Source organism: Mustela nivalis (genome assembly GCF_964662115.1).
Source record: "Mustela nivalis genome assembly, chromosome: X".
NCBI classification, from domain to species: Eukaryota; Metazoa; Chordata; class Mammalia; order Carnivora; family Mustelidae; genus Mustela; species Mustela nivalis.
The window spans coordinates 39113672-39137969 of NC_139040.1; the positions used below are offsets into that span (position 1 = coordinate 39113672).

Genomic DNA, 24298 nt, shown 5'->3' on the forward strand with positions numbered 1-24298 from the left:
AAGAAGGCCTTAGTTTTTGCCCCCTCCTTTCAGCATTTAAAGTGTCCGATTCATCGTCGGGCTGGTTTCACCTGTGATGGTATGGAAGGCTTCTTGTAGCAATCATTATATACATCTTATTCACAACCACTAGGAAAAGACATAAACTAAAAATTCAGTCTTGCTGGGGTCCCCATTGGTCTGCCCCTGAACTTACTAATAACTATCATCACAGGGTTTGTCAGTCTCCGATCCCCTTAAGTTTGGATTCCTAAACCAATCGCCAGCAAGAGAGAGGTTAACTGCCATAACTGATTTACACTAATGACAGGGACAATATACCTTCTGGGCCCTAGAAAGAGGATGATCACTGAGGTGTGGAGCAGGAACCCCCCCCCCAGGCAATTGGCAATGGAAATGTGGTGTGAGGATCAGACTATACTGATTGTAAGCAACTAAAAGTTTTCTGGATTGTTTGTTACTAATTTAGGTAACAATAGAAAAAGTAAATAAAGTGCTATTTACTATATTGAGAGGATGGAGAGAAGTGAAAACGTGGGTGTTAAGTGAACTAAATCCAAAAGCAGGAAGTCAGTTTGATGATGTTTAAAATGAAAATAAAAAGTATATGCAGTCATGTTAGTTAGAAATATGAAGGAAACTACCAGGAAAGAAACCGTTCCTCCCCCAAAATATAATTGCCAAAAAATTAAGGAGCTCCTGGCTGGTTCAGTCAGAACAACATGCGACTCTTGATCTCGTGGTTGTGAGTTCGAGTCCCACATTGCATGTAGAGATGACTTAAAAATAAAATTTTAAGGGGCTCCTGGGTGGCTCAGTGGGTTAAGTATCTGCCTTTGGCTCAGGTCATGATCCCAGGGTTCTGGGATGGAGCCCCATTTGGGGCTCCCTGCTCAGTGGGGAGCCTGTTTCTCCTTCTCCCTCTGCCACTTCCCCTGCTTGTGTACTCTCTCTGTGCCAAGTGAATGAAATATTAAAAATATAAAAATAAAAATAAAGTCTTTAAAAAATTAAAAGTTATTGCCAAGGGAGTAGGCCTGGGGTAGGAATTGGTGTGGCAAGAGAATTTTTGTTTCATTATAAACTTTCCCAGATTTTTAATGTTTTTTATGCTAAAATAATGTGCCTTTATTCCTTTGATAATTCTTCTAAATTTCCATTGATTTGACTTTATTTTATTTAAGCTCTTTAAAAAATCATTTCAGGCCCTGGAAACATGACCATAAAATCTTCCTGAAATGGTAGTTGTGCTTTGGTTGACTCAGATACCTAATTTATACCTAATTTATTCCTAACGTCACTTTTGACCACCAGGCAGTCAAACTGGAAATCCGACAACCCGCTTCAAAATTAAGACAAGAGCAAAATGATGTTTTTGTTTATGCCATTTAATAACATTTCAGAGAGGAAAAGTACAACCAAAGGGTGTCTGCTCAGCACATAAAGTAATTTCAACTTGTTACAAAATGGATTATTTGCTGACCTGGTATTGTTCCTTAATAGACTTTTCCAGGGGCCAGAGCTGCAGGTTTTTCGCTAATGGATTCCTCTTCTATCACAGCCCTGGGCCTGTTTTCCAGAGCCACCCCTACCAACATCAAAATCTTCAGGCAAGTCATCTCTTACCTGGCCCCCAGGTCGGCGGCGGCCATACTGCCTGCCCTCTCTAAAGCCCAGATCCCAATCTGTGTGGATAATATGATCATCTAGGCAGGTCCCATTTAGGAAGCACATGGCATTTTCGGCATCAAGTCTGTTATAGTATTCTACAAAACAGAAGCCACAAGCCTTTTTCTTAATTTTATCCAGGCCCATAAATACATGCTTGACATCACCACATCTACTAAAGAGCTCATATATTTGCTCTTCGGTGGTTTGAAAGGAAAGATTCTCCACGTAGAGAGTGGAGCTCTCCTTCAGTAGTTTCTCCTGTTCATCATTATCACCACCGCGCTGCTGGTCCCCGTACTCGCTCAGCTCCAGGGAGGAATTGCCTTGCAGAATTCTCAGATCGTTGGACACGGTGCCCAGCGGACGCCGTGAGGGCAACTGCTGGCGATCCATCTTAGCAGCAGTGACACCGCCAACAAAACCCTAAATTAAATTTAAAATAATAATAATAAAGTTACAGGGAAGGAAGCAGAAACACAAAGCTGTGTATATTTAAGAAGTTTGTGCCCTGATGCATAGACACCTCAGCTCTTGACTATGAGGATCACATCAAGGCAAACCCAAAATGGAAACTTCTAGGCCCCAGGAACATGGTCATAAAATGCAGCTTCAAGAGTCTTCTTGCAAGGGAAACTATGCTGTCTTTGTTTGACTCAGCTTTTACATACCTAATCTATTACCAAAGAGCACATTTAATGACAGAATGCTCTTGGAAAATATGGCATAAAACAGTAAAATGGATCAAATTTTCATGGAGAATGAGTACTACCATCATTCCTGATCGAGGATTAAGCATCTAATAAATCAGATATCTATAATCAGGGTCAAAACACAAATACAGTTAACCCTTCATGGCTTAAAATAACAAATCCATGATTCAAGTCTGTAATATGGAAATCAATATATTGTATACTGTTAGGTTGGACAAAACGTCCCTATATATACGCTATAAGTATACATGTAGCTCTATAAAAACAAAAACTTTCTGGCATCATAAATTTGACCTAAATTAAGATAAGATTTTACTAGCAATAAATCCACTTTTCATCTTAGACTTAGAAGACTCTATATGTGATTACTCGAATATTCCATCTATTTAAAAAGTTTTCCCAGAGAATTTTAACTAATGCCCTTTCCCCCTTGACTAAATTTTCCTGCTGCTGTCAGAGACATTAAAAATAATCCAATCAATTTTAGCTATACTTTTCAAAAACAGGCATTAGTTCCACACACACCCCCATTTAGCAACAGTTCCCAAGTTTTGTTTTGTTTTTTTTTTTAAAGATTTTATTTATTTATTTGACAGAGAGATATCACAAGCAGATGAAGAGGCAGGCAGAGAGAGAGAGAAAGAGGGAAGCAGGCTCCCTGCTGAGCAGAGATCCCGATGCGAGACTCGATCCCAGGACCCTGAGATCATGACCTGAGCCGAAGGCAGAGGCTTAACCCACTGAGCCACCCAGGCGCCCCAGTTCCCAAGTTTTAGTGTGCAAGAAATACCTGCAGAACTGGATAGAAATGCAAATTTTTGCAGCCTGCCCTTCAGAGATTCTGACTCAGTAGATCTAGGGCAAGATCCAGGAAATGGTGTTCAACAACTAACCTGCACCCCTTTCCCCTCCATGATCCAGAAGCAAGTGGCATAAGGACCACACTTGGAGGAACCCTGCTGAGGAAATGCTTTCTCCTAAATACTTCATGAACACTCTTTTCTTGCCAGGCACTATGCAAGGTGCTACAAACCCAAGAACGAAAAAGACATGGCAAAAGTACAATGTTCAGAAATTATTTGTATCCCCGGCACTAAGCATGAACAATGATCTTCACAGACACAGGAGACATGCAATAAATATCTGTCAAATGAATGCGTGCATGAGTTCAGAATTGAGCGATGAAGCCAGACAAGTAAACAAGAAAATACAATATGGCATGATCGACACTGGTATAGAGCTATACAAGGGGGAAAGGGAAAAAGGCAATGAACATTTCCTGGGGATCTACTCTGTGATGGGCACTGTGGTCACTTTCCACTACATCACACAGGAGGAGGAGAAGCAGTTACCCAGTGTGGGGGCATCAGAGAAGGCTTCCAGAAGGAGAGGCTGCAATGCACTGACTCTCAACAGACAAGGAGGGTGTGTGTGTGTGTGTGTGTGTGTGTGTGTGCGCGTGCACATGCACACACATATGTGTTTGGAAGGAAGATGTAGAAATGTCAGGAATGAACCACTCACAGAAAACATGTGCAAGGACAGAGCACAGTCAAAGAAAAATAAAATAGAAAACTGAAATAGAAGCCTAAATAAAACCAGGTGCAAACAACAGAGCTGCGCAATTCAAAGCAATGAAAATGGAGGGGGGGCTGCCTATTTAGATGTCATTTGAAGAGCAGTAGAAAGCCCACTGCCCCAAAACCATCTTCCTGGCAGCCTGACGATGATGGCTGAAAGTGTGCCGCTAGAAACTCATTACTCTGAGTCATTGACAAATTGCCCCGCTAAAAAACAAATATCCCTCCCCGACTTCATTTCCTTTTTTTTTTTTTTTTAAATCTGGTTACTAGATTGGTAGATCGGAGAATGTGATAGCTAGAGTGGATTTCATTTCATCCAGGCATTGGACAAAGTTTCCTATAATTTTCTTGTAGACGAGATGGCAACGTATAGGCTGGACTCTCCAGCTGTTTGTTGAGAACTCAAGTCTGCAACTAGTTGAATATGGAATGGTTTGGTGTCAGACCAGAAGGGAAGTTCTAGCAGTGAGCCAAAAGGCTCTATTCTTGGCTGTGTCTTGTTCAGCCCATTTATAATTTTGGCTTTCTGCAAATAAGAGCTTTCAAAATGGTCAGAACTGCCTAAGATGGAATGGCTGCCTTGGGGAGCAGGGAGCACCAGGCACAGGGGATTTCAAGCCAGCCTTGGAGAATCCGTTGCAGAACACTCAAAGCAATGGAGAGGGCCTCTTTCTGTCAGTGTGGCATATGAATCAAGCATGAATTTCGAAGTCAAAAGACCTCAGTTCAAATCTCAGCTTTACCACTTACTAGAAACGTAACCCTGGGCAAAGTGCTTAACCATACTGGTTTCAATTTCCACATCTGTAAACTGGGGATCAAAACATCTGCCTTGCAGCAAATGCTGTGACAGTGTCATGTGCAAAAAAAAAAAAAAAAAGCACCTAGCACAATGCTTAACATGGTGTAGGTGTTCAATCAATGGCAGGTATTAGACACATTATTCCATTCTGTGATTCAGTGACTCAGAATAAGACATATAAATACCTGTCAACTCTTCCAGTGACTCAAGGTACTTTGAACGGATCTGGGCAGCCTTGGATTATGTTAAATCCAAACTGACAAGGTGATGGCTAATACTTAATAAATGCCAATTATGACTTTTAGATTTGACACACAGCAAAGAGCACAGGCTTGGGAGCCCTGTTTTATCATTGGGGCATCCCATACTGCATTTTTTTCACCCATTTCTTCATTGGATAAACATTCCTGGAGTACTGTGCCAGATCCTGGGGAAAACAAAAGATAAGATATGCTTCTGCCCTCAAGAAGCTCACAGTTTGGGGAGCTAGACAGCTTAAAAGAGAAATAACAACAAATGTGATTATTTTGCTTATAGGAGCACATACTAGGCCCAGAGGTAGCACAAAGAAGGGGGTGGACTAGAGGGAAAGAATGGGGGGGGGGAATAACTTTCTAGAAGACATGATCTCTAAGTCTTCTTTTTTTAATGACCACATTGTACTTATATTTCAAAAAACCAATTCAGATGTCTGGTACAAAGTACAAAATGTACCAAAGGATGCGAAAGGCAAGTGGCAAGCTTGCCTCCCACCTCTGCCCCAGCCCCCAGTTCTCTGTAGAGGCAAATTATTGTTACTAGTATCTGGTGTAACTCTCCTGACCTGCTCCAAACTCAATTTTGGAAGTTGAATAAGAGTTTGGCTGGAGGACAAGGGGTCATTCTAGGCCAAGAGAACAGTGTGTCCAAAGGCGTGGAGGCAGCATGGGCTGCTTGGTTTGCTGTTCCTTGGGCACAAGGATAAGGAAAACATTATAGGTCATAAGGAGATAAGATTTGGAGGGTAGGCAGGGCCAGGTTGTGAAAGTCCTTGTAAGGGATGAAGAGAAGCTTGGACTCTACCAGGAAACAGTGGGGAGTCATGTAAGGCTTGAAGGAGAGAGGAGTGATGCGATGTGATTTGAAATTCAGAAAACTAATTCTAGCCCCAGTGTAGAGAACAGATTAAAGGGGAGTAGGCTAAGAGTCAGGAGACTAGTTGAGAAACTATTTAAATAGTTTAAAGAAAGAAGATGGAAGGGGTGCCTGGGTGGCTCAGTGGGTTAAGCTGCTACCTTCATCTCGGGTCATGATCTCGGGGTCCTGGGATCAAGTACCACATCGGGCTCTCTGCTCAGCGGGGAGCCTGCTTCCCTCCCTCTCTCTCTCTCTCTGCCAGCCTCTCCGTCTACTTGTGATCTCTCTCCATCAAATAAATAAATAAAATCTTTAAAAAAAAGAAAGAAAGAAGATGGAGAGTCTGGATTAGCATGCTGTAGTAACATAAAGAAATGAAATACCAGGGATTCCTGGGTGGCTCAGTTGGTGAAGTGTCTGCCTTTGGGCTCAGGTCACCATCCCAGGGTCCTGGGATCGAGCCCCATGTTGGGCTCCCTGCTCAGTGGGGGGTTTGCTTCTCCTTCTCCACCCTGCTCATGTTCCTTCTTGTGCACTCTCTCTCTCTCAAATAAATAAATAAATAAATAATCTTTAAAAAAGAAAGACAAGACAAGACATACCAGAGACTTAGAAGATAGACTTAATGGGCGCCTGAGTAGCACAGCTGGTTAAGCAACTGCCTTCGGCTTGGGTCATGATCCTAGAGTTCGAGGATAGAGTCCCACATCAGGCTCCCTGCTCAGCAGGGAATCTGTTTCTCCCTCTGACCACTCCCCTCTCATGCATTCTCTCTCTCTCAAATAAATAAATTTTTAAAATCTTTTTTAAAAAATAAGATAGACTTAACAAGTCTTGGCAACTGCTTGAATGAAGAGTCTTGGATGACTCTTGAGATTCAGGCCTGGACAACTGTGTGGACAGAGGTGTGGATCACCAAAATAGAGGTAGTGGGGTAGAGAGAGGATAGGGGGCAGATTTGAGTAAGGAAGATGAATTTGTGACACAGGGAGCTTGGTTTTGAGGTACCCATGGGACATACCATGTCCCACATGTTTAGTCACAATTGAGTAGTCAGGTTTGGAGCTCACAAGAGAGGGTTGAGTCTATAACCATGGTGCAGGGAGTCATCAGCATGGTAGGTAGATAAAACCATGGGGATGGATACAATGATCAAGGGGAAAGGTATAGAATGAGAAAAATGCTGGCAAAGACCAGCACTGAAAGGGTGGCAGAGGAAGAGTCCGCAAAGGGGCACAGGAAGGAGTAACCAAGAGGAATGAGAAGAATCATGAGAGGAAGAGCCTGACCAAAGCCAAGGAGTAGGCACTTTCAAGAGAGGCATGAAGGCAGAAGTGGAGTGAGGGCAATCGTTTACGTTATCTGCGGCAGAGAGAGTTCCAGGAAAATCAAGACTTCAGATTGTTCATTGGGTTCAGCAATCAGGATGTCATTGGTTTCCTTAACAAGAGCAGTTAACAGTGGTGTTCTGGGGTCAGAAAAGCCAGAATGGGTGGTGGAAAGGGCAGGGCTGAGCTTTGAATGGGAGGTGAGGAAATGGAGGCAGCAAGTGTAGACTGTTCACTTTTGAAAAGCTTCCTTGATGATGGAAGGCAAGAAACAGGGTGAGCGCCAGCTGGGACCAGTCGAAGAAGAGTTTTTGTTTGTTTGTTTAGTGGGAGAAAGTGGAGCAGATCTAAATGCTCACTGGAAACATCCAATAAAAAAGAGAAAGAGTGGTTGAGGATACAAATGAGAAGGGGGATAACAATGGAGAAAAGTTCCCAAGAGGCAGGAGAGAATGGACTCTGAGGCATAAACAGATGCATTAGCCTTGAACTGGACAAGCTATGTCTATTCCTGTAAGAAGAAAGAAAGAAAGAATAGAAGGAAGGGAGGGAAAGAAAAGAAAAAGGAGGGGCGCCTGGGTGGCTCAGGGGGTTAAAGCCTCTGCCTTCAGCTCAGGTCATGATCGCAGGGTCCTGGGATCGAGCCCCACATCCGGCTCTCTGCTCAGCGGGGAGCCTGCTTCCTCCTCTCTCTCTCTCTGTCTGCCTCTCTGCCTCCTTGTGATCTCTCTCTGTCAAATAAATAAGTAAAATCTTTAAAAAAAAAAAAAAAGAAAGAAAGAAAGAAAAGAAAATGGAGATTAGGACCTGTAGGGCCGCAGCTCTGTGGCAGGGTGGGGTAAGGGCAGGAAAATGAAAGTGAGCATCTGATGGCCTTGATTTGCATAACAAAATACGCGATCAGGTTATCTGTTGAAAACAAAGTAGATGATGGGAATAGGTTGGTAATGTGGGCTGGACATGAAGAGGACTGAAAGGATTAAGCTTGTGGATGGGTCATCAAAATCACTCAGGATGGTAGCCAGAGTTGGGGAGACCATAACTGAGGTGCTGAGGTCCTCACTAAGTGAAAGACCTGGAGGGCAGTAGATAACAGGAAGTATGGGAAGAGGGTAGCTATAGCATCTCCTGGCCCCATGGGGTCAGAGAGAACAGAGACCCTCAACCACCAAACCTTTGGAGAGGTTGCTTAGTAGATCTTAGGTACTGTATCTGACCCAAAGTAGGTGCTCAATACACCTGAAGAGAGGACTTCCTTTTTTTTTAAGTCAACAGAATCATAAAATCATATTAGAAGATCATAGGAAGGAAGGGTCCTAATGCGCTCAGCACGGGTCAAACCACACAGGAAACGGTATGTCCATTTCCAGGTGCCTGATTTTAAGATGAGGGTCAAGAAACCACTGTAGGGGCGCCTGGGTGGCTCAGTTGGTTAAGCAACTGCCTTTGGCTCAGGTCATGGTCCCGGAGTCCCAGCTCCATGGGGAGTCTGCTTCTCCCTATGACCTTCTCGCCTCTCATGCTCTCTCTCAAATAAATAAATAAAAATCTTAAAAAAAAAAAGAAAAAGAAAGAAACCACTGTAGATTGAGGGCACCTGGGTGACTCAGTTGGTTAAGTGACTCTTGGTTTCATCTCAGGTCATAATCTCACAGTCAGGAGGTCAAGGCCCATGTCAGGCTCCATGCTCAGCAAGGGGTCTGCTTGAGATTCTCTCTCCCTCTCCCCTCCCCCTCAACCCCCACCCTCATGCCGTACTCTCTCTCAAAAATAAATAAATAAATCCTTAAAAAATACTGAGGGACCTGGGTGGCTCAGTTGGTTAAGTGTCTGCCTGCAGCTCAGGTCATGATCCTAGGGTCCTGAGATCGAGCCCTGCATCAGGCTCCCTGCTCAGCAAGGAACCTGGTTCTCCCTCCCCCTCTGTTGCTCCCCCTGCTTGTGCTCTCCCACTCTCACTCTCTCTCACTTAAATAAATAAATAAAATCTTAAGAAAGAAAGAAAACAAAACAAAATACTGCAGACTGATTGAGAACTGGGCGCGTTTAGTCTCACAAAGAGACGGTTAAAGAAGATACAAGAGCCCTCACGAAAAATTCAAGGGATTCTTTCTGCTCCATGTAGTAAAAGTAAGATTAATGGACAAGGAGTCACAAGGGAAGATGGCAAGTCCTTTTCAGTACAGTTTTTCATTTATCCAATCAAGAGATGTGAACTTATCCAGTGTATTTGAGGGGAGGCTGGACGAACACCTACTTGCAACAGGAGTTAGAAAGGCCACAGTTAGAGAGAAAGAGAAGATGGAAAAGCAATCCAGTCATTGTGCGCCACAGACCATCAAGTTGATTTGTAGACACTGTGAGAGACTATTTCCTACTTTAGAAAGTAGAGCTTGGCTAGAATAGAAGGCCCTCCCTGACTTTTGCTATTGGGGAAGAATGAGTCAGAGATTCTAAAAATAGAAGAAAAACTTGAAGAATGGCTCAAAATGATCACGATCAAAATCCTCGGAGGAGTAGGGTTGGGGAGAGGAGAGAGGAGAGGAGGCGGCAAGGTAAAGCAAACAACCTTCCAGGAAACAAATTTTACTGGCCTTCTGGAATTGGCAGGAGGACCCCGTGAACAGCCTTTCCAATAGCTGCCTTAAACCAATGCTTGGTATCATTTCAACTATGCCAAAGAAATAAGCCAGGCTGTTTCCTGCTGCAGATGAAGACAGCAGCTCTGAGAAAGGAAATTCGAAAGAGCTGGGACGTCAGTGTTACATGCTTTACCTTTATACAACTGTTCCTGGTGTTAGAGAGCTGGGAGCAGTTGCTAAAGCCTGGAACCCCCATGGCCTGTGATCTAGCTTGTGCCAGGAGACACTTGTGTCAGGAGCCTGATTAAGGCTGCTTAGAACTCAGAGTGGCAGAAAATGCTCATATGTCTTTAACACCTGTTTCTCAAAGAGCAGTTGAGAGGCCCCTGCGTGGTGTGGTCAGTTTAGCAACCAATTCTTGGTTTGGCTCAGGTCCTGATCTAAGGGTGGAGATATTGAGCCCTGCATTGGGTTCTGAGCTCAGCACAGAGTCTAAGTTTCTCTCTCCCTCTCTCTCTGCCCCTCCCTTCTGTTCTCTCTCTCTCTCTCTCTCAAATAAAATATATCAATCTTTTAAAAATATAAATATAAACAAACAAACAGTTGAGCATATGCTGAAACAGGCAGATCGAAAGCAGAGACAATGGCCTGGGGCCGCCTATAGGAGAAAAGGGAATCATAAATCGAAGTTCAGTGTTGAAGCTGACCCTGATAAAATTAAGAATGGGGTGTTAATTGACACTTGATTGTTTCGTTTATCGATTGCACCCTGTGGCCCTGCTCCTCAGTGCTGCCCGGGGCCCACAGGAGCAGCATCACCTGAGAGCCCGTTAAGAAAGCAGGAGGCTCAGGGCTTCCTCCCCAGGCCTGCTGAAGAGACATCAGCTTCGGGGGGCTTCGGATGATTTTGTATGCATAGTTAACAGTTTGAGAAGCATTTGTCTGTACCAGGTTCTTGTGCCTAGCAAAACTCTGTACTAGGTTCTTGTGCCTAGCAAAACTCTTCCCCTTCATCTCTCTAGATTGCTCCATTCTTTGTGAGCTCACTGATAACTCTAATCCTGGCTGATAGCCCTCCTTGTTGGTGATGTACCTCCCGATAAGGGAAAGAAAAGGCTGGCTGAGTACAGACTGTAAAAGCCTGGGTCCGGGGAGTGGGAAACTCCTGACCTGCTCTCTAACCGTACCCAGGAACCTTTGTCAAGCTCACTGACTTTCCTGAAACTCTGTCTCCCGGTCTATAGAATAAAGGTCATTACAGCGTTTACTTGCGAGTGATTTTGTGAGGCCGAAATGAGGAGCAGGTAGGTGAATCGATGTAGAGGAACAGCCCAGGATATGGTAGTCATAATTACTGAAAGCTGTCAGTTTTGAAGGAAAATTAGAAAGAAAAAAAGAACTAGTGCTGTGACCGCCTGCAGCCTCGCAAAGTCATCAGAGGATGTCCGAGGAGCCTCCATGAAAGCCTCATTCTACCTCACCCAACTCGACTTCCTTGTCTCCTGTTCCAGCCAGTGGCCCAGGCTAAAGCATGACTTACTCCCTTGGACTGTCTTCCTATTTTGGCTAAATGACCAAATTTTCAACCTTTTCCTTGCAAATGGCCCACACTTCTAGTACATTAAAGTGTGTGTGTGTTTAGAGTGGTGAGCTGGCCTGGAAATATAACTACCATTTATAACAATATTTTCTTCTCTTTCTTTTAATAAATTGTATCTATTTGTGTGGGGAGGTGGGGAGCACAGAGAGAGAGGGAGAAGGAGACTCCCCACCGGGCAGAGAGCCCTACATGGGCCTGCATCCCAGGACCCTGAGATCAGGACCTGAGCTGAAGGCAGCAGCCCAACTGTCTGAGCCACCCAAGTGCCCTGACGGTATTTTCTTCTATGGGAGAATTCCTGTCACCTTGCAAACAATTGACTTCAGAATGAACTTTGAGATCTCAGTCTCTGTACAAGTTAGAGGCTACCTTAGGTCAACATATGGAGTGGGGATAAAGGACTGGATAAAGCAGGTCCGGAATTCCAGAGGTGACTGGAAGGTAAAGGAGAATGCCAAGGAGTGGAAAGTGGGGCCAAGAGATCAATCTGAGTGCACAGTATCAGGATTCAGAAAGCTAATACAGGAAGGGAGATACATGTCGGGAAGGATATTAAAAACCAGCACCAACACCACAAACCATTTTTCTACTATATTAGGTCAGGGGCCTCTAATCAGTAGCTTGGGATCTACAAACGACGTCAAAGCCTTACAAGTTATCTCCGCAAGGTAGTTACCCTCCTCGTGCCCTGCTCTCTGCAATGTACCTGGCTTCTCAGCTCAGAGAGGAAGACAGCAGCCTCCCGCCCCTCCAGCCCTCCTCACCCCCACACCCTGACAGGCATCCCCCAGGTTCATTCATCTTCCCTCTATCCTTAAACCTCCCTCTTGCCAGAGGAGATTGAAAGCTTTAGGAAAGTATAACACAGCTTTTCCTTACAAAAAGCAGAGGAGTCCTGGATTGGGTAAAACGAGATGCTAAAAACAGGCTCCCCAAGCTGAAGGGGTGGAAAGCTAGTTCATAAAGGACCCGGAAAAGGCAAAGGACTTGGGGTGCCTGGGTGGCTTAGTCGGTTAAGTGTCTGACTCGTGATTTTGGCTCAGGTCATGATCTCAGGGCCATGAGATCTAGACCCCACTTGGGCTCCTAGCTCAGCAGGGAGCCTGCTTCCTCCTCACTCTCCCTCTGCTACCCCCCTCCCACTGGCGCATGCTCTCTCTCTCTCTCTCCCTCTCTCAAATAAACCAATAAATAAATCGTTTTTTAAAAGAAAAAGCAAAGGACTTTTGTGCCTTCTAACTGAAGTCTTCAGGAAGAAGATTGATTATATCTGGGGCACTTGGGGTTAACAGGGCAGCAAGCTAGCAACCTCTGATACCCACCAGTTAAATTCCCATTAGAATATTCATGAAGCTCTGCAAAAACTGGAAGAGTTGCCCTGCTAGGGAAACCAGAGAAAAAGCCAGCCCCAGCTTCTGGAGAAAAAGGAGTTGCTCTTGGCTTTTGTGGGGAGATGGGGCTGGACTGTGGTGTAGATTTGTGGCCTACGTACACTCTATTCTCTGATCCAGAACAATGAGCATACCCAAAAAAGATGGGGAAGGCTTTCGATTCATGTCTATCAGCTGGCTTCAGCAATCCAGGGGCCGTACTGATCAGAAAACCAGAGACTATCTCTTTACCACACAGAAAATACTTTCTGAGGCAACCAGGAGGCAATTACTTTTTCTACTATCAGCTCCGCTGTACTCTATATGCTTCTGGAGACTACCTGAGCACAGCACATGGCTGGTCAGTGTTTTTTTTTTTTTTTAATATTTTATTTATTTATTTGAGACAGAGAGAGATCACAAGTGGGGGGTGGGCAAAGGGAGAGGGAGAAGCAGACTCCCTGCTGAGCAGGGAGCCTGACGCAGGGCTCAATCCCTGGACTCAGAGATCTTGATCTGAGCCCAAGGCAGATGCTTAACCGACTGAGCCACACAGGTGCCCCGAGCTGGTGGTTGTTATGAGGAAAAGCTTCCAGTGAAACACTCCAAACATAAGCATGCTTGGAGACATCATATCTAAAGCAATTTAACAGGACAAACTGCACAGTCAGACAACACAGAAGATAGGAGACAGAAGATTCCGTCTCAGTCCAGTAGAACCCCCAAATAATAAAACCACGACCAACAACACTATCAACCCCACAATGTATGGGGCACTTACTAGGTGCCTGGCACCATCTTTAGTACTCTACGTGCATTATCTCATTTCTTCCTCATAGTGGAGGAATTTATTATTTATTATTTATTTTTAAATAATTTATTTTTTTATTTTTATTGTGTTTGTTTATTCATTTATTATTTATTCCTCAAATTTGTTTGAAAGGGTCAGGTAGTGATACCTACTATTTATTGAGCTTTTACTATGTGCTAAGCACTAAATATTTTAAATTCACTATCACATTAGGCGAGTGCTTACGAGGCACTAGAAAATGGGCTCAGCCTTCCCAATTCATTTTTTTTAATTTTTAAATTTTTTATTTTTTCAGCGTAACAGTATTAATTATTTTTGCACCACACCCAGTGCTCCATGCAATCCGTGCCCTCTCCAATACCCACCACCTGGCTCCCCCAACCTCCCACCCCCCCGCCCCTTCAAAACCCTCAGATTGTTTTTCAGAGTCCATAGTCTCTCATGGTTCACCTCCCCTTCCAATTTCCCCCAACTCCCTTCTCCTCTCTATCTCCCCATGTCCTCCATGCTATTTGTTATGCTCCACAAATAAGTGAAACCATATGATAATTGACTCTCTCTGCTTGACTTATTTCACTCAGCATAATCTCTTCCAGTCCCATCCATGTTGCTACAAAAGTTGGATATTCATCCTTTCTGATGGAGACATAATACTCCATAGTGTATATGGACCACATCTTCCCTATCCATTCATCTGTTGAAGGGCATCTTGGTTCTTTCCACAGTTTGGCGACGTGGCCATTGCTGCTATAAACATTGGGGTACAGATGGCCCTTCTTTTCACTACATCTGTATCTTTGGGGTAAATACCCAGTAGTGCAATGGCAGAGTCACAGGGAAGCTCTATTTTTAATTTCTTGAGGTATCTCCACACTGTTCTCCAAAGTGGCTGCACCAACTTGTATTCCCACCAACAGTGTAAGAGGGTTCCCCTTTCCCAATTCATTTTTAAGGCTCAATTCAGGCATCACCTCTTCTAGGAAGCCTTCCTTGATCTTCCCAATCTGGCTTACATGTGCCCACACTGTGTTACTTCCATCACCACCCTATGCTGCCATCTATTACACTTTTTTTTAAGATTTATTTATTTATTTATTTGACACAGAGAGAAAGAGAGGGAGAGAGAGAGAGACAACACAGGTAGGCAGAGAGAGATGAGGAAGCAAGCTCTCTGTTGAGCAGAGAGCCCGATGCGGGGCTCTATCCCAGGACCCTGAGATCATGAACTGAGCCGAAGGCAGAGGCCTAACCCACTGAGCCACCCAGGCACCCCCATCTATCACACATTTTATCTCATAACTTACTTACTCTCTCTCCCTGCCTCCCTCACTTCCTCTCCCCAACCCCTCTCTCTGAGCTCCAGAAGAAAACACTGCAGATATTAGGATGCAATAATATATGACCTCCATGAAATGGTTCTATAAAGAGGGAGGCTAAGAAAAAAGTTGTTCTCGGCTGGCAGAATCGTGGCTGAATTTTGATGCTTCTCCATACCATACTGTTTTCTAAATACTCTTATATTACTTTAATAACTCAATTATTAATTACATTAACTATATAACTACAATGTACTAATTTTTTGGCAAATGATAACACTAGAAAGTCCCTCTCCTTTACTCTTCCCCCCCCCAACACCTAATCCCACCCCCTCCTTCAAGGTCACCACCATCAACAGTTTAGCTAGAATTCTTCCATAGGGGGGATATACTTTATTTTCAGCAAGACAAAAATGTGTCTATTCTGAATAGAGCAAATCCCAGTTGTAATAGAGGGATGGAAAACCAAGCTATAGTCAAATAAATCAGAATTTAAAGAATATTTAGAATAACTAGAGATTCTTGGGTACCAGGGCTATATATTGCTACTGCTGCTGCTGCTGCTACTATTACTACTACTACCACTACTTTTTGAAGTTCTTAAAATGGTAACCATTTGCTGAGCTCTATGGTGGATGAGTAAAGTGACCCTTAAGGGAGATTAAGAAACCTGATATACCGTGAAACAAATAATATGTTATATGTTGATAAAAAATAAATTCAATTAAATTTAAAAAAAAAAAGAAACCTGATATAATGGGGTTCCTGGGTGGCTCAGTTGGTGAAGCATCTGCCTTCAGCTCAGGTTATAATCCCAGGGTCCTGGGATCCAACCCTGCATCAGGCTTTCTCCTCAGCGGGAGAGTCTGTTCCCTCTCACTCTCTCTGTTCTCTCTCTCTCTTTCTCAAATAAATAAATAAAATCTTTTAAAAATTTTTTAAAAAGGAAACCTAATCCAAGTACCCATTCACACATCCTTCTATCCAAATCCTTCTCACTCATATACAGCTGTATTCTAACATCCCCCACATGCATGCACACGCATGTATCCACAATAGGCAAAGCCCCCAGATAGAAATACGCAATCACAAAGACTCAAATGGCCGACATATGTAGGATCCTACTTTTGTTTTCTTGTTAACTCTATCCAATTCACATCAGTTCTCAGTTCATGTTCTCTTAACACTTGCATATAAATTTGCACCTCATCCTTTTCGTGTAAAAAAAAAAAAAAAACTAGAAGAAGGGATGGACATTGAGTTCATAGGGTTCAGCTCCTTATCTGCAAACAGAGGTATCTATTTGAAACATCTATCTAGCTTCTACTTAACGATCCTTAAGGACACTTTAAAATTGCCCCCACTTGCTCATCTCCATATTTTATTTCCTCTTGGTCAATCAACAAATATTTATTGAACAACAACCAGGCCCAAGCCTTGTGCTAAGAAAGTTTGTGGTTAGGAACATAATAGCTCCTAAACCTGGCTGCCTGTAAAAATCACCCTGGGCTGGGTGGGTGCGCCTGGGAGGCTCAGTTAGCCATCAAACTCTTGATTTTGGGTCAGGTCATGATCTCCGGGTTGTGTGATCAAGCCCTGCCACGGGCTCTGTTCTGGGCAGGGAGCCTGCTTAAGATTCTTTCTCCCTCTGCACCCCCACCCCTGCAAAAAACAAAATAAAACATCTGGGGACATTTAAAATCATACATCCCTGGTCCAGACCTACTGAATCTGGATTCTTGTGGTTGGGGTCTGTAATGGGCTATACTGTGTCCTCTCCCAATCCCGCATGTTGAAGTCCTAAACCCCCAGTGATTCAGAATGTGACCATATTTGGTGATGGGGGTCTTTGAAGAGGTAATTAAGCTAAAATTAGTTCATTAAGGTAAGCCCTAGTCCAGGATGACAGCTTCCTTATAAGACAAGGAAATTTGGATACAGACATACACAGAGGAAAGACCATGCAAAGACACAGGGAGAAGACAGCCATGTACAAGGCAAGGAGAGAGGCCTCACAATGCCTTGATCTCACACTTCTAGCTTCCGGAACTGTGAGAAAATACATTTCTGTCATTCTCTTCCACTTGCCAGCTGTGTAACCTTGGAAAATTAATTTCATTTCTCTCAGAGCTATAAAACAAGGCTACCTCATAGGCTTGCTATGAGGGATGAATGGCAAATGGCTGTTAAGACCCAGCACAGTAGCTCACATGTAGGCAAGGCTCATTCGTGTTAGCTATTGTTTTAATATTATAAGGTGGTTGGTCTAGAGCAAGGATTCTTAAAAATCCAGAGGATAAATAAAATTCAGTGGAAAACGTTACATCTCCATTTTCTGCAACCTCTAACTGAAATTCAGATTTCCTTCAGTTACAAATGCAGAGAACAGACCACAGTAGTATTACCAGCACCTGTGACTTTGTTGCTGGTGGCAATCACAGTTTTAGGTCACGTTACTGTTATTACAAGTATTCTTAAATACTTTTTACACTCATTACTTTGAAGTTACCATGGTTATCATAGCTGTGTCTAGATCTTGGCATTTACTACATGAATAACAAGCATTTATGTTATGTAACTATATCACAGCCTCCTATTTTTGATCTTCGGATAACGGCATAACAATGTAAGATTTTATTTATTTATTTATTTGTTTGTTATTTATTTATTTATTAGAGAGCGAGGGAGCACTAGCAGGGTAAGGGGTAAAGGGAGAAGCAGACTCCCCCGTGAGTAGGGAGCCCGATGCGATACGGGGCTCCATCCCAGAACTCTGGGATCATGACCTGAGCCTTTGGCAGATGCTTCACCGACTGAGCCACCCAGGTGCCCTGGATAATGGCATAACGATGGAATTGATTTCCTTTGTAATCCTACACATTCTATTTTACATATCTAAAGACACTGTTCTAAGAAGAGGTCCACAGGCTTCACTGTACTATCAAAAGGTTTCTTGGCACAAATACATTTAAGAACCCCTGATTCAGGTTTTTAAACCCATGCTGCCTACGACAATCTACAAATCTATAATGAACAATTGTCAACAGTTTCAGGAAGGATAATCTGCTTTCTCCAGCAAAGAAAGGTGAACAAAATAATTTTGAGGGTAGGGAAACAGGATTGCCTGAAAATCACTGTTTATGTGCCTTCACTTGAACCTAGCTAGACTGCAAATGCCTAGATATGCTGGATAATCTCTCTGTGCTCAATTTCCCTGTCTCTTACATGAGAATGATGGCAGTATCTAATTCGTTTTTTTTTGGTCCAATCTTCTTAAAAACAACTGTTATATTTTCTAAATGTTTGATAAACCCATCATTACAAAGTCACCTAATTATTTTTTAAGTTTTTTTAATAAAGATTTTATTTATTTATTTGACACACACAGAGAGAGATCACAAGTAAGCAGAGCAGCAGGCAGAGTGGGGGGGGGGGAAGCAGGCTCCCCGCCGAATAAGGAGCCCGATGTGGGGCTCAATCCCAGGATGCTGGGATCGTGACCTGTGACCGGAGTCAAAGGCAGAGGCTTAACCCACTGAGCCACCCAGGCGCCCCACAAAGTCACCTAATTATTAAAGGCACAAGCTTCCAAGTCAGAAAGCTGTGGAGGGTTCAAATTCAAATGCCTAGCTTATGACATATGTGACCTGAAAGTTTTTTTAACTTCCCCAAGCCCATTTCATCACCGGAATTTAGTACCTGCTTCACAGGGCTGTCTTGAGGCTTAAATGAGATATTATATGTAAAATGTCTAGCCTGGGACGCCTGGGTGATTCAGTGCATTGAGCTTCTGCCTTCGGCTCAAATTATGATCTTGGGATCATGAGAAGGAGCCCCACGTGGGGCAGACTCCTTGCTCAGCAGTGAGCCTGCTTCTCCCTCCGCCTGCTCCTCCCCCTACATGTGCATGCTCTCTCTCTGATAAACAATCTTTAAAAAAAAAATAGGAAAAGCTTTAAAAAATAAAAAAATAAAGTGTCTGGCACATAGCAGGGGCTCAATAAATGATATGTATCCTTTTTAAAAAAGATTTTATTTATCTGAGAGAGAGAGAGAAGGCAAACAGGGGAGGAGCAGAGGAGGAGAAGCAGCCGAGGGAGAGGAGGAGCAGAGCGGGTAAGGAGAGGGAAAGAATCTCCAGCGGACTCTGCAGAGCATGGAACCCACCCCAGGAGAGCAGGAGGGGCTCCTTCTCATGACCCTAAGATTTTGACCTGAACTGAAACCAAGGATCAGATGCTTAACCCTTAACAGACTGAGCTGCCCACGTGCCCCCTATCCTTTTTTTTAAGAGTTGTGAAATGCATAGACAAACTGGTGAAGTGAGAGGATCCCCCACACGTTCCCACAAGCCCCTCGAAGACCTGGTCCCTCCTCTTCTTCCAGCCTTGCTGCTTACTATTCCATCTCTCATCTTGTTCTCCTAGGACACCAACTTGCTTTGTAATGACTCTGAACCGCCTCCCAGCATACCTGATGCCCCCGCCCCCGTACCCCTGCCTCTGTTCTCTGCTCTCTCTACCTGGATTGTCCTTCCCTCCTTCCAGAACTGACACCTTCTCCAGGCTCCCATGGCACTTGTTTCCACCACACACCAGGCGTCCATCATTATGGCGTCCATCATTATTGTACTGTTTCGTCTGTTGATGTATGTTTTGCCAGCAAGGCCATGAGTTCTTTGAGGGCCTGGGCTATGTCTTATTTACCTTGGAATCTCCACTAACACTGTACCTGGCATGGGTCAAGTGCAGAGCAAGTGACCCTTAGATGACCCCATCTGAGAAAGTGATGTCCCTTGTCTTCCCTTTCTGCTCCACCCAGAAATCTACCACCAGGTCCCTGTAGAAGTGCCCCCCCCACTCTGGTTGCTGGGTTCGTGCAAGAGCATTTTGCTGCTCTGAATATCTCCACCGAACATGGTGTCTGTGAGCAAAGGGAGGTGTCACAGACAGGAGCCAATGGGGGGGGTGCCCAGTCAGCCTTCCTCTGGAGGTATGATATGCGTCACTATAAGCTGGACTTGCATGCAAACACATGGTAGCTTTCTGACCCTCTCTCTGAACTATCCAGATTTTTCTATATCTAAGTTATATTTGCTCTTGATCAGCCTGGATATAGTATGCAAAGCTGCACTGAATTATTAACAACACTGCTAGAGAGCAAGGACTACAACAAGGGAAATGTCAAGGGGAAAAAATCTTCAGTTTAATGGTGCCAAATGCCAAGAAGGAAATACTTCTACCAGGACCTCGTCCCAAGGTTATGAACAAAGATAAGAGGACTCAGGCAAGCAGAGAAGCAAAAGGCCCCAGCAGTTCTCAAAACACAACTTAAGCAAACATTTATGGAGCTAATATATTTTGTTATAATGTTTAACATAAAATAATTATAAACAAGAGGGAAAATCATAAACACTGTAATTAAAAAACAATTCAGTAGGCTATAAGTCTGCACAATGCCTGTGAAATTTCATATTCTACTACCTCCTCTGGCTTTTACCCAAGAACATTAAAAAAAAAAAAAGGGAAGAAGAAGAAAAGGGGGGGAAATTAACGCATCTAAAGGATTGCTTTGGTTTCATAATCATTTTCATAAAGGACTGGCTTTTGGGAGACCAAACTGAATCCTCAGCAGGCTGTGAGAGCATAGGGACCATGCTCTCAGTTCTTGCGGGTCTGGTCAGTGACCTCCAAAAGCCACTTTCATCTCTGATCCTGGGATCTTGTTGGGAGCTAGGGATACAGCTTGTTTCTGGTTTTCTGGCCCCTAAGGCAGAGAGAGCACTGCCCTCCCTCCACCCCTCCCTCCCACCATTTCCGCAAGTTGTGGGGCCCCCATACAAGACCCACTGGGCCCTGGGAACGGGGAGTTCTTTGGCTGCCCTTTGCTCCTAGTCACAGGGCTGCTCCTTGTGGCACCCAGAGGGAATTTCAAATGTAGGGAAAGCCCAATCTGCAGGGACTCGGGCAAATGAAGCTCCACCAGAAAGAAGGGGGCCCTAGCCCTGACTGGTGTCCGGGTGTTCAGGTCGGTCATGGGGGCCCCTTTTTACATAAAATCTGCCTCCGTTTTCCTCCCGCTCTGGGAACCAATGCAGTGAGGATTCCACTAGGCGGCACCTCTGTGGTCTCCCGGGAGTTTGAACTCTGTGACCGAGGCAGGGAATGTTCCAGGTCTGAAACACAAGATGGCAGTATACGCTACCCTATTGCTAGGGCCACGAGCTTATGGGGGGGGGGGAGCGAGTCGGCGGGGGGTGGGGAGCGCTGACTGAAACTGAAATCCATCTGAGTTTTATGTGCAGACTGAACATCATGAATATCTGGAATTTTTTTTTCAGGAGCCAATAATTATTGAATCCTCCACATTTCGGGGTAGTCCAATTCCCCAAGCCCTGGGCCACCCTGAAAGCCTGTCCTGCCCACCCAGCCCTTCCCCACGTCTTAAAAAGCCCAAGGGGTATGTGACCCAAGGAATCAGCCTGCCTCGCTCTCCACGGATTTGACCTTTCACCTTTCCTCAGCCCCAGAAGCACCCTCTGCTCGGAGCCAAGAACTCCTCGGCTCGCAGTTTCACGCCACCCCCGTGCCTATGAGCATTTCCTCACCACAGCTCTCGAAAGGGTGAGGACAGAGACCAACTAAGGTGGCAGACGGGGATCAGAAAAGGCGGGGCAGCAAGCTTGGAAAAGTAGGGGAAGATAAGTTAAGTGAGGAGAAAGGGGCAGACCCGAGGAGAAAGCGTGGGTTGCTGACGCGAGGGACACGCGGGGGGAAATCGAATGGGGGAAATGAAGGGGACAGAAAGAAAAAGACGGAGAATGGGGAAGGGGGATGGGGAAGAAGACGGGGAATGGGGGAGAAGCCGGGGAGTGGGGAAGAAGACGGTAATGGGGAAGACGGGGAATGGGGGAAGATGGGGAATGGGGGAGAAGAGGGGAGAACTGAGGAAATGCCGAGGAGGGAAAAAAAAAAAAAAGAAAGAAGGAAGGGGGGCAAGAAAGAAAAGGAAGAGGAGCGGAAACGGGTAAAGAAAGAAATACGGGGAAGAAAGAAAATGAAAGAAAGGGGAAAGAGTGGGGAAGAAGTGCCGAGAGACGGAAGGGCAAACGGAGACGCGAGCCCAGGAAGGGAGAAGGGGCAAGGCAGCGGGAAGCCACCCGGGGAGCTGGCATTCCCTGAAGCCCGGGCACTGATGGCCTCAGATGGGGTTCAGGGAAGAGAGGAGAGTGCGCGTGGGGGAAAGAGGGGAAGATCAGGAGAAGAAGGGGCCAGAAACCGAGGCGAGTTTGAGCGTGCTTCCGTGAGTTTCGTTTAAGGCATTCCCCTGGGCACCGCGAGAGCGTGCCGGGCGCTCTCAGACTCCCCGCGGGGGCAGCCGTTCTCTCTCTGCAGACCCCCCAAATAGGCTGGTGGCGGGGCGGAGGGTTAAGGCAGCGACGAGACGGGCTCGCGCGGGCGGCGTCTCTCCTGCAGGGGGACCCGTCCTCGGCGGGACGCCGAACATCTGCCCTCCCGCGGAGCTCGAGACCGGGTTGGCGCGGCGTGCGCGGCTGACCGCGAGTAGATTTCTGACGGTGGATGCGCCTTGAGCGGCCAGAGAGCCCGAGCGGCGGCAGCGCCAGGCGCGCGGACTGGGGGAGAGCCGGGCCGGGTTCCCGAGAGCGCGGGCCAGGGTGCGAGCGGCCGTGTGGGTGCGAGGGCACGAGGGTGCGGGCGGCGGAGGGGGGGAGGGGGGCGGGAGCTTGGGGGGCAGGACCCAGGCGGCCGCCAGGGAAGCAGCGAGGAGCGCTCACCGCCGGCCCCCCTGGGGTAATTTACATGCTGTCACAGCCCCGTGCTGACTCCTGGGCGTGCAGCTCGCTCACTCGCTCACTGGCTCCCTCGCTCACTCGCTCACTCGCTCTCGGCTCCTGCCACCGCACAGCCGGCACAACCCAGGGGAGCCCGAGAGCGGGAGAGCCAGCGCGCCGGGGAGGGAGGGAGCAAAGGAGGGAGGGAACGAGGGCGCGCCCTGGCTCTCCCTCTGCCCTGCTGCCCGCCCTTCCTGCTGCCACAGGTCCGCCGAGCCCCGTTCACACTTGGGAAACTTAGGACTGCGCTAGAGCCGCGTGTGGCACCTGGGCGGGGGGGGGCAGCCCCAGCCTCTAGAGGAGGGGGAGGAGGAAGAGGAGGAAGTGAGCCCGAAGGATCCGCTCAGAGCTGTTTGTCCAGCTGTTTCTATTCGCACCCAGGGCAGCACAGCCAGGAGGGGGCCGAGCCGAGGGTGGCTGGCTTTAGGCGCTAATTTCCAACTCCTCTCGCAGCTTGTGTTTTCCAGACACCCTGGAGTCCCCTCAAGCTAGCCCGGCGGGCGCGCACCTGCCAGCCGACCCTGACCTCGAGGGCCAAACGGCCCCCGAGCCTGAGAAGATGGCCCAGCCCAAGACCGACTGCCGTTCACCTGTCGGTCTCGACTGCTGCAACTGCTGCCTGGACCTGGCCCACCGGAGCGGGCTCCAGCGCGACAGCAGCGGAGAAAACAACAATCCGGGCAGCCCTACCGTGAGCAACTTTCGGCAGCTGCAGGAGAAGCTAATCTTCGAGAACCTCAACACCGACAAGCTCAACAGCATAATGCGGCAGGATTCGCTAGAGCCCGTGCTGCGGGACCCCTGCTACCTGATCAACGAGGGCATCTGCAACCGCAACATCGACCAGACCATGCTCTCCATCCTGCTCTTCTTCCACAGGTGGGTGCCTGGGCAGACGGGTGGGCACGCCGTCCAGGCTGGCGCCGGCCTTTACCGAACCCTCACCTCTGACGGAAAGGGTGACCGAGTTGTTCACGCGGTGGGGTTGAGGGAGCACTGCGGAGGCGGGGCTCCCGGTGGCCGAGACCTGACTCGGACCCTTATGCTCCTCTGAGGCCAGCAGGGCAGAGGGGAGGCCCGGCAGGTGGGAGCCTTATTTTGAAGGGAATTTGAGACTTGCCTAGGGAAATGCTGGAGTCCAGGAGGTGGGCAGAGCCCTAGCTCGGTTTGGGGGTAGCCAGCGGCACCCCCTCCTGAAATGCGCACGTTTCTGCTTCCGTTTTGGGGATTCTGCCACGGGATGCTCCTGGGATCCGAGTTCCACCTTTCTCAGAAGCCCATTTCTAAATATGCAAACTGGGGTTGCAATTGCAAGAGCTTTTAAATTACAGAGTGGCCCTGACTGACATCGAGGGCAAGCAAAATGTCAGGACAAATTAAGCTGCTGCTGGCATGGGGGGAGGGTGAAGAATAAGAAAAATTAGACATGTGTGAGAATTTTTTGAGACTCTGGATGGTATTTTTTGAGACTCCGTGGATCACGGCCTTCAATTTCCAGTGGCGGCTAAAAGCAGCCCCTGAGAGAGCATCCTGTGATGGGTGGGTGGGTGGATGAAC

The 24298-nt window shown here is 46.3% G+C and overlaps 2 protein-coding genes across 7 annotated transcripts in view; one reads left to right on the forward strand and one right to left on the reverse strand.

Moving 5' to 3' along the window:
• Positions 1-1370: 1370 nt before the first annotated feature.
• On the reverse strand, positions 1371-23658 carry NCBP2L (nuclear cap binding protein subunit 2 like). The gene is made up of 2 exons (XM_082717416.1): positions 23550-23658; positions 1371-2094 (listed from the first exon to the last, which is right to left on the reverse strand). The coding sequence occupies exon 2, from the start codon at positions 2062-2064 to the stop codon at positions 1537-1539; it is 528 nt and encodes a 175-aa protein (XP_082573542.1). The 5' UTR covers positions 2065-2094; positions 23550-23658; the 3' UTR covers positions 1371-1536.
• The window catches only part of TSC22D3 (TSC22 domain family member 3), a 55800-nt gene continuing 52923 nt past the window's right edge, over positions 21422-24298 (forward strand). The window contains exons 1-2 of one of the 6 annotated variants that reach the window (XM_082717408.1): positions 21422-21512; positions 23195-23620. In XM_082717408.1, the coding sequence (XP_082573534.1) occupies positions 21481-21512; positions 23195-23620 (458 nt within the window). In that variant the 5' untranslated portion in view covers positions 21422-21480. Of the gene's footprint in view, positions 21513-21996; positions 22192-22242; positions 22583-22735; positions 22948-23194; positions 23621-24298 lie in introns of those variants that run through there. The other 5 variants (XM_082717406.1, XM_082717410.1, XM_082717407.1 and 2 more) reach the window with 5 other exon arrangements.

Excerpts from the sequence above, each read along its gene's own strand:
- NCBP2L (XM_082717416.1), bottom strand. The coding sequence starts at position 2,064 with ATGGATCGCCAGCAGTTGCCCTCACGGCGTCCGCTGGGCACCGTGTCC.